This window comes from Notothenia rossii (genome assembly GCF_949606895.1).
Source record: "Notothenia rossii genome assembly, chromosome: 3".
NCBI lineage: Eukaryota > Metazoa > Chordata > Actinopteri > Perciformes > Nototheniidae > Notothenia > Notothenia rossii.
The window spans coordinates 2,454,517-2,468,690 of record NC_136901.1 but is presented as its reverse complement, the minus strand read 5'-3'; the positions used below and the strand labels follow the sequence as shown (position 1 = coordinate 2,468,690).

At 43.8% G+C, this 14,174-nt stretch overlaps 2 protein-coding genes and 1 long non-coding RNA gene across 4 annotated transcripts in view; 2 read left to right on the top strand and 1 right to left on the bottom strand.

Annotated features, from left to right (window-relative positions):
* The window catches only part of LOC307033441 (protein Shroom2-like), a 29,804-nt gene extending 19,970 nt beyond the window's left edge, over positions 1-9,834 (top strand). The window contains 6 exon segments of the mRNA XM_079671920.1: positions 28-77; positions 2,197-2,739; positions 5,274-5,768; positions 6,128-6,296; positions 7,402-7,674; positions 8,123-9,834. Coding sequence (XP_079528046.1) covers positions 28-77; positions 2,197-2,739; positions 5,274-5,768; positions 6,128-6,296; positions 7,402-7,674; positions 8,123-8,395 — 1,803 coding nt within the window. The 3' untranslated portion in view covers positions 8,396-9,834.
* Positions 9,339-12,843, bottom strand: LOC307033443. 2 transcript variants are annotated; one of them, XR_013806507.1, is made up of 3 exons: positions 12,716-12,843; positions 12,498-12,586; positions 9,339-12,340 (listed from the first exon to the last, which is right to left on the bottom strand). It is a non-coding gene; the product is annotated as an uncharacterized lncRNA (long non-coding RNA). The 2 variants fall into 2 exon arrangements; XR_013806508.1 differs by having other exon boundaries at positions 9,339-12,323; positions 12,509-12,586.
* LOC307033442 (claudin-34-like) lies at positions 12,638-14,034 on the top strand. The gene is made up of 2 exons (XM_079671921.1): positions 12,638-12,653; positions 12,697-14,034. The coding sequence occupies exon 2, from the start codon at positions 12,728-12,730 to the stop codon at positions 13,433-13,435; it is 708 nt and encodes a 235-aa protein (XP_079528047.1). The 5' UTR covers positions 12,638-12,653; positions 12,697-12,727; the 3' UTR covers positions 13,436-14,034.
* Positions 14,035-14,174: the final 140 nt, after the last annotated feature.

Here is a 14,174-nt window from a genome sequence, read left to right as displayed (position 1 = left end):
AGAAAGCACTTTACCTTTTTGTTGCAGAATATTCCTTCACCATGGATCGACCCTCCCAGCCAGCAGAGCAGTAACAGGTGAGATTATATTATAATTACATCATTATAAATATTAGGAGACAAAAGAAACCGTTTAAATGGACAGTAGGATGAACAAATAAGCAATTCATCAATCTTACTGTTTTCTTTATATTCTCAGTAAGTGTGTGACGGGGTTCAATTGTCCGTTCAAAAAAACACTGGCCTAGTCGGTTGGGTTGAGCTCCAAACAATTTAATAACAGCAGCAAAACAAAAAATAGCGAACCAGTACAAGTTAGACAACAAAATCAAAAAAAAAAAAAACAGACCGTCCATCACTCTTCAGAGTAGACATGCTCTGGGTTGCCTTCTCTGCAACCCACCTCGCAACATGTCCCAGCTGTTGCCTTATTCCAACATTCCTCCGAATTTCAAAGTCCTCCAAAAAACACACAAGGATCTCACAGACCCTCTCAGCCCAACAAGGAAACAGCACTTTAAATACCCAGACTAACATGACACAGGTGAGGGGGGAGCAATTAGACACAGGTGAGGGGGGAGCAATTAGACACAGGTGAGGGGGGAGCAATTAGACACAGGTGAGGGGGGAGCAATTAGACACAGGTGAGGGGGGAGCAATTAGACACAGGTGAGGGGGGAACAATTAGACACAGGTGAGGGGGGAGGAGACAAGCAGGGCCCCAGGTGACACAATCGACTCACCACATTTCTACATAAAAAATCCGACTCAAACATAAACAGGTTAACCACCTCATAATCATTTAACAAAATTAACAAACGCACAATAAATAATAAATGTCATGGTTCATAGCAGGATATGTTTGGTGTGTGTGTCGGCTGTCAGTGGCGGAGTCTGTGACTCGCTCCGTCACAAAGTGTTTGCGTAAAGCTTTCAGTCATGGGCGTAGGAAGCATCCTCAATGTGGGTTGGACAATTTGACGGGCGGTGTGGGCAGGTGGTGGACCGAACATCCCCTTAAGACCCAGAATAACTTTTAACGCTGTATCCTATTCTTTTCGATGGCTTTATTGTATGATATGAGAGATGAACAGATCGCCACGGGGCTTATAACTAAAGACACGGCTACGCACAGAACGCAGCTCATGGGCGCGGCTCTGAGAATCTGCCTTGGTACGAAGCAGCAGTGAAAACATGGTACGGCATTTCATTGATTTGGGCATTCTCTCAATAAGCAAGTGGAATGGATTTGATAATGAAGCACTGCGCTCTACAGAGAGGCGAGTGGATACACCGACTTTCCACATGGTAAAAGTGGGGGGGTCTAAACTAATCATTTTAAAAGGTGGGGGGGACTTGTCCCACCCTCATATAATGGCTGCGATGCACATGCTTTCAGTATATTAAGGCAACTTCTGGCAGGATTTCTCGCTCCATTTCTCTTCAAACTCGCCTCAGATTCCAATATCAAAATATAGTTTTCTGTCACACTCGATCGTAGCTAAGAGTCACGTTGAGGTGAGAAGTATCTTCAGTTGTAATCTACGCCCAGATGAACACAAGGCTCTTGTCTAAGTACAGGTGATTCATGACGGGTGGAGAGTGTATTATTTTATCCTTAAGTACAGATCCTGTGTTTGTCTTTCACACCGAGGCTCAGGTTTCTTAAAGCGTAAGACACACTCGCTGGAAACAGGCTACTCAACTTTAACCCCTCTAAACCTGCAGGTCAACCGGCAGGGGTGTGGGACAAATAAACGAATCAAACATGTTTGTGAAGTAAACATTTCCCAATTTGAGAACAATAAAGTACTTCTTATCTTATCTTAAACTGAAATGATGATGAGACGATATATAAAATAAGAGACTTGCTCAAATTAGACTTTGCCCTCAAGTTTGTCTTTACTCTGACCGAGAGTCAGTGCCCAGAATCGCTGACCTTATATATCTAATATATGTTAATATTTGTATTAATTGATGTCCATATATAAAAACATCAGATATTATGAAACAACACATATTATTATTATGGATGCAAAAAAAGCACTACAGAGTTCTTGCACCAAAAACAAAGCTATAGAGACTTTCAAAGGCATTTCATTATTAAAACCGAAACAAAGTTAGAACCGATTTACAAAATAAGACCCTTGCTAAAGTTAGACTTTGCCCTGAAGTTTGTCTTTACTTTGACCTCCAGAGGGAAAACAGAGAGCCAGCAGCGATACCAGGCCGACCGCAGCCCACATTCGGCTCCGTCAGTGCCCAGGGTCGAGGGCCCGGCGCCCAGAGTCGAGGGCCCGGCGCCCAGAGTCGAGGGCCCGGCGCCCAGAGTCGAGGGCCCGGCGCCCAGAGTCGAGGGCCCGGCGCCCAGAGTCGAGGGCCCGGCTGACCACAGGAACAAACCAGAATCTGCCAACTCCAAACTCTCCTCAGGCTCTCTGCTGCCTCCACCAACCAAAGGCCTGCTGCCTCCGCCCAGGCTCCATTTAGTCGCAGAAACCACATCCTCCTCCTCCTCCAAGGAATTCCTGGCTCCAGATGTGCTGTCAAGCAGCAGCTCTGACAGCCACAACTCCCCCGCTGGAAAACGGACGCTCAGAGGTGGAGAAAACGAGGTGGAGAAGGAGCAGCTTTCGTGTTCTTCATCGCTACGGACGCGGTCTCCCTCGCCTCAGTTTGCACCGCTGAGACTCACCGACAAACCGCCGGCCGTGTTGGTGCCGGAGGACATCGCGCTCAGGTAATAACAACAACAATAATAATAACTTTCAGGGGACCCAAGGTAAGATGCTCACCCAGAATGCATCGGGTCCCCTCAGTGCACATCGTCAGGTAAACGTTTAACCTGCTTCAGTAGAGAGGGTAGAATAATACGTTAAATACGCTAAATAATGAAGGCATTTATACAAGAACAGCTTAAAGAGTTGACAATTAATCAATTAGGACAGGGGTCTCAAACTCACATTCACAGTGGGCCGAAATTAAAACATGCCCTGTTGTCGTGAGAGAGAAAGTGCAGAAGGAGACATGTAAACTCAGTGTGCTGCTCTGTGATGCTAGCTCAGATACTTGGCCTCTCATCTCGGGTGCAGGTCATCAATGTTTGGGCTCAGGCTCTGAGCTGAGGAGACCCTCAGGATGGAGTGAAGGTGTGCGTGCAATATACCTGCAGGCCAGATCTAAAAGTAATTAGAAATTATCCTGCGGGCCGAAATTAAATCCACCAAGGGCCTGATTTGGCCCCCGGGCCTCGAGTTTGACACATTAGGAGATTGAGAGGAAATGAAATGGCATCTGCAAATATTTGGAAGAATTCGTTTCAGATTGTTCTGTATTGAGTTCTTTTATTTGTAATACTTAAAGTACATATTTGCTGATAATACTTTTCATTACTTATGCAGGACTTGAACTTGTAAGTAACGGAGTATTCACACACTGTAGTATAAGTACTTTTACTTAAGTAAAGGATGTGAATACTTCCAGCTTATCTGTCAGACTTCAAAAACAAATGAGATTTGAACTCAAATAGCACAGAAAATGTCAAAAGTACAACCTGAAAACAAGCTGTAAACATGCTGCGTCTTCTGTCAGCTGACGATAATGCCTACAAATGTATAATGTGCCCACAGAGAAGGCTTTGCTTGTCGGGGATTTCCTCTGCAAATGTCCTTTAAACTAGAAGCTGTAATTTTGTTGAAGCCACATGATCTGCTGTGACCTTTTCCATTCAGTAGTACTGTAACGTGCATCCTCTAATTAGAAATGGTCCGCTGTGTGTTTAGTTGCTGTGTGTTTGACATGTGTTAGATGTTTCTATGTGTACCAGCTGTGAGTAGGACATCATCTGATATTTACAGAGATGTCAAAAGTACACACATCCTTCACTCAAGTAGAATTTCAGATACTCTGGTGAAAGTAGAAGTACTCACTAAACTTCTTTACTCAAATGAAAGTAAAGAACTTTGAAATGTACTTCAGTAAAAAGTACCCATAACTAGCAGCTGTTTTAAAGAGTACCTGACCTCCCTTTATATTAATAGAACAATAATGTCATTGTTAGCTAATGAATGTTTCCATGCTGAACAACGGCAACATGACAACGTTTCCATTGGTCCCTCTTCTTTAGAGAAGACCAGGAAATGATGGATACACGGATCGTGTTCAAATCAATAGGCACGCAATGACTCTAAATAATAATGATCACGCCACCAAACACACATTCAGACTAAAGGAACCAGCCTGTTTGGAAAATGAGAGAAGTAGAAAGTACAGGTATTTGTGTTCAACATGTAAGAAGTAGAAAGTACAGGTATTTGTGTTCAACATGTAAGAAGTAGAAAGTACAGGTATTTGGGTTCAACATCTAAGAAGTAGAAAGTACAGGTATTTGGGTTCAACATGTAAGAAGTAGAAAGTACAGGTATTTGAGTTCAACATGTAAGAAGTAGAAAGTACAGGTATTTGTGTTCAACATGTAAGAAGTAGAAAGTACAGGTATTTGTGTTCAACATGTGAGAAGTAGAAAGTACAGGTAATTGAGTTCAACATGTGAGAAGTAGAAAGTACAGGTATTTGAGTTCAACATGTAAGAAGTAGAAAGTACAGGTATTTGTGTTCAACATGTAAGAAGTAGAAAGTACAGGTATTTGTGTTCAACATGTAAGAAGTAGAAAGTACAGGTATTTGTGTTCAACATGTGAGAAGTAGAAAGTACAGGTAATTGAGTTCAACATGTGAGAAGTAGAAAGTACAGGTATTTGAGTTCAACATGTAAGAAGTAGAAAGTACAGGTATTTGAGTTCAACATGTAAGAAGTAGAAAGTACAGGTAATTGAGTTCAACATGTAAGAAGTAGAAAGTACAGGTATTTGTGTTCAACATGTAAGAAGTAGAAAGTACAGGTAATTGAGTTCAACATGTAAGAAGTAGAAAGTACAGGTATTTGTGTTCAACATGTAAGAAGTAGAAAGTACAGGTATTTGTGTTCAACATGTAAGAAGTAGAAAGTACAGGTATTTGTGTTCAACATGTAAGAAGTAGAAAGTACAGGTATTTGTGTTCAACATGTAAGAAGTAGAAAGTAAAAAGTCGTCAGAAAAATAAGTAGTGGAGTAAAGTACTGATACCAGAAAGATGTACTTAAGTACAGTAACAAAGTATTTGCACTCCACTACTTCCCACCTCTGAACAGAAGCACACTCACCACCATGTAACATGTGTGATATTGGGCTATGTAAATAAACATTGATTGATTGAAATGTGTTTCCCGTGCAGGTCAGAGAATGATTTGAAGCTCCCGGCTGAGATGGATGTGAACAGTGCGGTGAGGAAAGTCCCGGTGAGGATCGTCCACTCTGAGAGCGTCTCGGAGCGAGATGTTCGAGCGTACCTGCCTCAAAACAGCGACACCTGCATCGTCTTCGAACCACCAACAAACTTCCCCTCGTTGAACGCAGCAGAGCGTCCGGCTTCCTCTCTTTTCAGCGCCTACACTCGTCAGGATCCAGCTCCGAATCCGATCCCGGAGTCGAGTCCGGCGGGGGGTCTGCGCTCAGTGGAGGACGCCAAGAGAGAGGAGCTGGCCCGAGACATCATGGGGAAAGACAAGTCTCTCGCAGACATCTTGGATCAGAGCGGCAGAAAGACCACCATGGACCTGATGGAGGGGCTGTTCCCCACGGAGGAGCAGATCCTGGAGGAGGGGCAGCAGCGCAGGAGAGCCGCTTCTGGATCCAGACTGCCCACATCGTCCCCCAGGAGCATGGACAGGTGTGTGTGTGTGTGTGTGTGTGTGTGTGTGTGTGTGTGTGTGTGTGTGTGTGTGTGTGTGTGTGTGTGTGTGTGTGTGTGTGTGTGTGTGTGTGTGTGTGTGTGTGTGTGTGTGTGTGTGTGTGTGTGTGTGTGTGTGTGTGTGTGTGTGTGTGTGTGTGTGTGTGTGTGTGTGTGTGTGTGTGTGTGTGTGTGTGTGTGTGTGTGTGTGTGTGTGTGTGTTGGACAAATGTCTCTTTCAGAACGACTGCTGTTCAAAGTCAAAGCTATTTACCTGTGTGTGTGTGTGTGTATATATATATGTGTGTGTGTGTGTGTATATATATATATATATGTGTGTGTGTGTGTGTGTGTGTCAGGAGGGAGGAGGAGGATGCTTCTGTGTCTGCAGTAGCCTCCCTGGTTCCCAGCTCCTCGTACTACAACACATCGGCTCCCAAAGCGGAGCTCCTCATCAAGATGAAGGACATGCAGGAGCAGCTGGAGGACTCTGAGGACGAGCTGGACGTGGACCTGGCCAGCAAGAAGGTAACTCTCCCCCACTGAGACAAAGCAAGACATATATGATGTTTTATAACACACCGCAGACAATAATACTCTCAACCTGTATGTTGAAATGTGCTTAAACATTGACTTACATTGAATTTGAGTGGGTCAACTTTCTCCCATCGTATAACTGGACTATTCTTCACACTGTACATTTTACATTTTATATGCTATTCCTTGCACACTTAAAGGTGAGGTAGGTGAGTTTGAGAAACCGGCTCGAGATACACTTTTTGTTATATTCCATGGAATGCTCTGAACATCCCGATAGCAATGAATATATTAAATGCTATAGCGACAGCAGGAAACAAACCAAGTTGCTGAGAGGCCGGGCCTGTTTGATTCTGTATGACACGCTAAAAAAGTACTTGCTGAGATCAAAAGCTCTGTTTCCTAGTGTTGTAGCTTAATGACAAAAACTTGGTGATCAGACATATCCATTGTTCTAATAATCAAAGCAATCGTAAATCTTGCGGTCAACAAAAAAGTACAACGGCCCTGTGTCACCCTCTCTTCCACACACCTCACGCAGGTGAACAGGATTATCCTGTGACCCAAGCCAACCAATCAATAGTGATCAAACAAATATCTTATATTAAAACATAAAGGATTACTAAACATGTTTCATGGCTCTAACAAGTGCTTTGACAAAAAATCCGATCTGTGGAAGCCGTGGCGCTGTAAAAAGCACGACCAATCATCTGAGCCGGCTAAAGTAACCGGATGGCCTACCTGCCTGTCAGCCTTCCATCTGTGCACAAACTGATCTCTGCCCTCATTGGTCATGTGCGCGTTCGTGTCTGTTGGAGGAGGGGCTCTGTGAGGAAGGGGCAGATTTTTTCCGGCTGTGTATTTTCAAATGACCTACCCCACCTTTAATGTAAATAATATCCTATTTTGAAATTGTGTTAGCTTCATTGAGTTTATTTAACTTCTGAGATGTTGCATTTGTTTATATTCTACTCTGTTAGTGTCACATTACGTGCAACGCCTTGTTTTTAAAAGCTAAAATCTCCCAAATAAGTGTCAATCAAGTAAATCTCATCTTGTCTGACTCTGAATGCTCCATGTGGGTTTTTCTCTGCAGCAAGAGCTGATTTCCAGCCTGGCGAGGAAGCTGGAGGTGCTTCGAGAGGCCCGGAGGAGTCTTCAGGAGGACGTGGAGGACAACGAGGCTCTGGGTTGCGAGGTGGAGGGCACCGTGCAGAGAATCTGTCAGGCCAGCCAGCTCGATAAGTTCTGCATGTTCGTGGGAGACCTGGATAAAGTGGTGAGCCTCCTGCTGTCGCTGTCTGGGAGGCTGGCGAGGGTGGAGAACGCCCTGAACAGCCTGGAGGAGGAGGCCCCGCCGGAGGAGAAGGTAGGAGCCTCCGTCACGTGAGGGGGGGGGATAGGCAGCATTGACGTTCTGTTTATCTCATTGGGTTTTGAATAGTTTACTCCTCCTGGCATCATCGAGTCACTTTGATTTTTATGTTTAAAGAATATTTAGCATGGTTCAGATCATTCAAAGATGACGTCTCAATTCGTACCTGATCTACTTTCAATCCATCAAACCTTATTTACACTTTTATAAAGAACATGTATCACAAAGTACGGAGAAACGTAACACATGAATAAAAACACTTATTACAGACCGAAGTGAAAAAACAGAGGATTTAATCTACAAAGCTATAGATATTCAGTAAAAAGAAAAAGACACTCTGTTTTAACTTGAAATCAAATTAAGAGCAGATTAAGATTTTAAAAGTATTTTAAAAAATCCATTTTGAAGCGAGATCAACAAATGAATATCCATCTTTCTCCAGCGGACACTAACGAGGAAGCGTAAGTTGCTGATGCAGCAGCACGAGGATGCCAAGGAGCTGAAGGAGAACCTGGACCGCAGAGAGAGGGTGGTGTCGAGCATCATGGAGACGCACCTGGACGCGGAGAACCTGGACGACTACCGGCACTTTGTGAAGATGAAGTCAGCGCTCATCATCGAGCAGAGAAAACTGGAGGATAAGATCCACCTGGGAGAGGAGCAGCTGAAGTGTCTGCTGGACAGTCTGCCGCTGGACCAGAGGCCGGTGCTCTGAAGCTCCTGACAACATCTCCTGAGTCCAGATCCAAGCGTGTCTACATCTGAGCGTGCTGCATGGAGCGCTTCCATCGTGTTGACTACGTGAAACTGTCAGAGTTCACTTCAAGACGGTGTTTCTGATTCCAGAGCAGCTGAAGTGTCTGCTGGACAGTCTGGAAACAACTCCTAGCTCTGCAGAGGAAACGCTAAATCCAGATCCAAGCCTCCGTGTCTACATCTGAGCGTGCTGCATGGAGCGCTTCCATCGTGTTGACTACGTGAAACTGTCAGAGTTCAATCCAAGACGGAGTTTCTGATGCTCTCATGCGGCCCTTTGTCCATCGAATATTCTAGTTTTTAACGGAGCCTCAGGAACTAACTTAGGTCATTTAGATCAATAACTGATTGAGATTTGAGGAAACAGTATTTTGCACAGAGACCAGACGAGAACACACGTATATTGTGTCGTCAAAGTTTCAATAGATTTTATACAAAATACAGAGAATTCTCCATTAATTTCCAAATACCTTCAGTCTAGAGATCATTGATTTCCTCCTATTTTTATCATTTTTACTTATTTTTTACATCTTTAGTATCCCAAAGTCAAGGTATTCATGTTCTTTTTAGCATTTTAAAGTTATAATAAATAAAAAGCTATGTAGTCTGATCGTACCCAACACTATTTAAGACGTTGTAAACACTTAGATACCCAAGTTGTGGCTTTATCCTCCAGAAACCTTCAATAATACAATTCATTATAATTACACAAATCCAGTTCATATGTTTTTATGTATAAACCAAATGATATACATTACTTTGGTGTTTCTTTATCTTACACTGTCTCCCTTTTGTAATTAATAACCATCACGTGTGTTTTATTTTACTTTCATTTTGTATTTATTGTATTGTTTCGGTAATTTATTTTCACTCGTGACGTATCAGTGACTTTTTGTTTTCTAACAAAATGAAATGAAGTTTGATTTCCAAATGATATTTAATTGCTTGTCCGACCAACCGTATCTCCCTTTGTGCAGAGTCTGACTCTTAAAGGTCGATGTCTTTCACACATGACGGGTTTCTCTTTTTGGAGTGACACCTTTTGGATTTACGCTTAAAAAGAAACTGGACGATGTTGGATTTTTCCAGCGGTACAGATTGTTTTCTAGACTTATATTCTGGGTGCTTGTTCAGATGAAGCTCCCGCTCAAACACTTTGACGACGGCCTCACAACCACCTGATTTATTTATTCTTTTCTCCGAGTGAAGGCTCAGCTTCAGGTTCATTTAGAAACACAGCACTTCATGCTCTGCTTTGGACGACTCTCTACATTCATATTTATTTGAACACGTGCCTACCGTAGCCTCTCGTGGACTGACGTGGGCGTGCAGGACGGCCCACACAGGGGCACCTTTCACCAACTTCAAGCAATAAAATAATAAAGCTGTGACACATGGTGATCTCTTCTGAATTGTTTTATTATAAGTGACGTCAGTTTTATATTTCACTTTCATAGTCCGCTTGGAAACAGTTTTACCCAATGACGAACAGCTGTTGCTTCAACATATTTCAACATAGAAATCAATCATTTAACACTTTAAGTTATCTGCTATTCTTTTTAGATTCATCTAACCTCTTTGCTCTGCTTGATATTATCTTAATTTGGTATAAAGTGTACTCCTGTTTAGGTCCCTGTCTAAAAGCCGGGCTGGGACGATTTGAAATACCAAGAAAAGCTCATTTGAACTCCAAATGTCAACAATCAAATGAGTCCCCACTGTTAACTATACATATATACAATTGACTTGATGTATTAATATGCATATAATTCAAATGTTCAAAAAGTTACTGATTGTTTCCTAAAGACTCAGCATTCCCCCGAGGATCTAAGACAGCATTATCTGAATGCCAAGAGCTTTTTCTGCCCGTATTGCAGATATTGTCATATCTCTAAAAAAGTGTCCCATTATCGATCGATTCTGCTTCAACCTTCGAGAAGCACTGAGTGTGGGCCCTCTCGACGAGTGGGGGGAGGTAACATGATAACGGAGAGTTCATATGGATCACAGTAAACGACTTAAGGGCTTATCTTTTCCCTGCAACAAATCCCAAGGCTATCTGGGGATTTTGTTTACAATCTCTAATGACGTTTTTTTAATCTGTTGCTCAACGTTTTACTGCCCGTTTCCACTTTGGACTTTTTACTGCACCTGCTGGGGAAAGAGGGGGAGAAAACATTTCCTCTGCCAATCCTCTTTATGGCAATCGCGCGATGTCTGACTTTCTCAGGTTTTATTACACTTTTCCCGACATAGCCGTCACTTACCCTCCATAGATATCCCTCTGAAGCGCTGGGTTAACATCTGATTGAGCTAAAAAGGACAAGTGTGGACATCTGCTGCCGTAAAAGGTCACATATTTGTAAGGAAAAATCTGATTAGCTGAGTAAATAAATATAAAAAATACTTTTTTCTCTTACTTCTAAACCCATGTTTGTATTTAACCTGTAAGTCAACATTACTCCGGTTGGTTTAACAACAAATAAACCCGTTTGAGCTTAAAGAGATCTTAATTGTACCTTTTGATAATTAGCTCATTTCTCAATCAAAATTATTTCAGAAAAATCTTAAAAAATGCCTCTTTTTTTTTTTTACCTATAGTCAAAATAAAAAGAAACGTAATAGGCTCACACTAGATGACACACACCCCCCCCCCCCCCTTCCTCTCCATCTGAGCATATCAATATGCTGTCAATGATTTACTGTCTGTTTCACTACATGACAGGAACTGTATCTAGGTTATGTGTAGCAGGGTGAGGAAGTGTCACTGTGTTATCCAGAGGCACTGGAGGCGCCACGAGGAGCAGAACGACCCCCAGGTGAGACACAAACATTACGAGTATCACTTTAAACGAGCCGAGTCAAGTCTAACAAACGTGCTTTCCTCCTACGGGGTTCACAGCCTGCTCAGCTTAGGCCTGAGTTTTATCATTTTGTTTTGAAGTTAGCGTAACATCTGTATTCTAAGATGGATAATAATGATTTTTCTTTTATATAATTATTAACATGTTTAAGTGAAGTGAAGAAACTGGTTGGAGTGGCTCCACCTGATTACAGAAAAGCATGAGGACATGTCACCATGACTCATCCGGCTGTCCGAATGATTATTTCTTAGATTAATCGATTGGTAGTTTCAGTAAAATGTTCGAAAATAGTAGAAAAGTTCCAGGTGATGTCTCTAAATGTGTGGTTTGTGGGTAGGAAACAAAAACAGTTGACTTTTCTGATTTAAAACAGAAAGCAGGACCTCTCCCCGGGGGCTGCTTAGGGGCTGCTTTCATGTATATCACTTAAAACATGTCTTTTATCATAATAGTTGATGTGTTATCGGTGATTAATTGCTGGAGCTCTGAACTCCATAAAGTCTCACCTGTGTTTCTGTCCTCTCACAGGCAGCTGGTTGGTTGCCAGGTAACCCAGGTGACACCCGAGCATCAGAGAAAAGGTACGAAAGAGGAAGCGCTGCCGCCGCGCAGAAACACTTCTCTCTGAGTGTGAAAGGTGGCATTTCATCACAATCACAAAGGAGGATATTGCGCAAGAGTTTTTATTTTTACAGGAAGTGTTATTGCACTTTACAATTTGTATAGCATATCTTAATGTTTGCTGTTTGTATACATGTTAACCCTTTGTTTGTTTACTGATCTTGGGATTTATGGCTTTGAAGCCCAATAGGTGTTTTGCATCTTCCCGCACGGCACTGTTAATCATCTGTTTCTGTTTTGTATTTTTAAAAAGTGCAAAAACATTGAAACCATTGAAACAATGATTTTGACTCTTTATTGGTCGATCAGGGCCGTGGTGGCAGTCTGACCAGCAGGGAGGAAGGACCAGATGAAGCCCAGCGTGTTCTCTGTCACCTGACTCCACCTCCACCTCTCCTCCACCTCTCCCCTTCCTCCACCTCTCCCCCTCCTCCACCTCTCCTCCACCTCTCCCCTTCCTCCACCTCTCCCCTTCCTCCACCTCTCCCTTTCCTCCACCCCTCCTCCGCCTCTCCTCCACCTCTCCCCCTCCTCCACCTCTCCCTTTCCTCCACCCCTCCTCCGCCTCTCCTCCACCTCTCCTCCACCTCTCCCCCTCCTCCACCTCTCCTCCACCTCTCCCCCTCCTCCACCCTTCCTCCACCCCTCCTCCACCTCTCCTCCACCTCTCCCCCTCCTCCACCTCTCCCTTTCCTCCACCCCTCCTCCGCCTCTCCTCCACCTCTCCTCCACCTCCACCCCTCCTCCACCCCTCCCTCCAACCCTCCTCCACCTCTCCTCCACCCCTCCTCCACCTCTCCTCCACCATGCTCTACCTGGCTCACACCGTCCACTCCCAGCTCCTCGCCCTGTGGCTCTCCTGCGTTGGATGCACGCTCACCGCCGTGTCCCTTGGCGTCATCCAGTGGAGGGTCTGGCTGGTGTCAGACAGGGAGGTCATCAGCTCCGGGGTGGCGTGGGTGGGCGTCTTTCGGGCGTGTTTCAACAGCCACACCCTGGTGACGCCTGGATACAGAGTGATGCACTGCAGGTTCATCAGCTTGATGGAGGACTTCACCCCTCCAGAGATAGTGGCAGGGCAGGTCCTCATGCTGCTGTCTCTGCTGGTGGGGCTCTGTGGGAACGCTGGGGGAGTCTACACCTTGAGGAACGTGTATTTTGGGATGGGGAAGAACTCGCCTATCCGCTTGACGTTCCTCACGAGTGGCGTTCTGTGCCTGATGGCCGCCAGCATGTCCCTCACTCCTCTGCTGTGGAACCTGAACTCTGTGGTCACCAATCAGACTATAACGTTCCCCCCAGAGTTTAAACTACCCCCGACTCCTGACTCTCAACATGTTGGGAGGGGCATCTGGGTGGGACTGGTTGGGACGAGCTTTATGATTGTCTCCGGGATTATTTTCTGCACCTACAGGTTGCCTGTGAGGTCAGCAAATCGTGCAGAAACAGTGACTGGCAGCAGGGGGGCTGCCGGGGGGAAAGATAATCCGGCGTTTGAGTTTCACGAACACTGACGCATGTTTTGAACTCAGAGGAATTGGCAACCTCAAAATACAGAGTTTTGTTTACAAATTGAGATTTGATGGACGTAAATCAAGAAAAGGTACTCATACCACCGCTCCTAGAGAATAGGAAGAGCAACAGCTGCAAGGAGACATCTGTGGGGTTGTTTTGGGGTCAGGGTTAGCAGACCAAAGACCAGCTGAGTGGCTTTTTATAAATGGTACTATTTCTGAATAAATGCTCAAAGCTGTTAATTTAAAGGAAGCCATGAGTATAGCCATTAAAGGTCCATAGTAATTCTTATTTATTGATATACTGTAGCACAATCTAAGCTGTTTCTAAATCTTGTTTTCAGTTGTTTTATTCACTGCTCAGTACCAGTGCGTGTTTTACTGCTGTTCATCTAGACGATAATTCAATACATACATAAGGTACCAGCTGTTTTAACTGACATACAGAGAGATGCACATTTATGATGTCAAATATTCTTTGTTTTTTGTTTTGCATACATATTTAACTACTTGAGGACGAGCTAAGCTTCATTTCCTCTTTGTGTTTTCACCTGGTGTTTGCATATATGATGCTTTGGTAATAAACTGGATTACTTTGAGTCAGTATGAACCATGTGTTGTGCTTTTTAAATGTTGAAATCGTCCAGACTAAACATGTTGTGGACAAACTTCAGTTTCTTCCTGTTGTGTGCACACCATCAGCTGTCTTCATGTATCACTAACCCTAACTTTTAAAAGA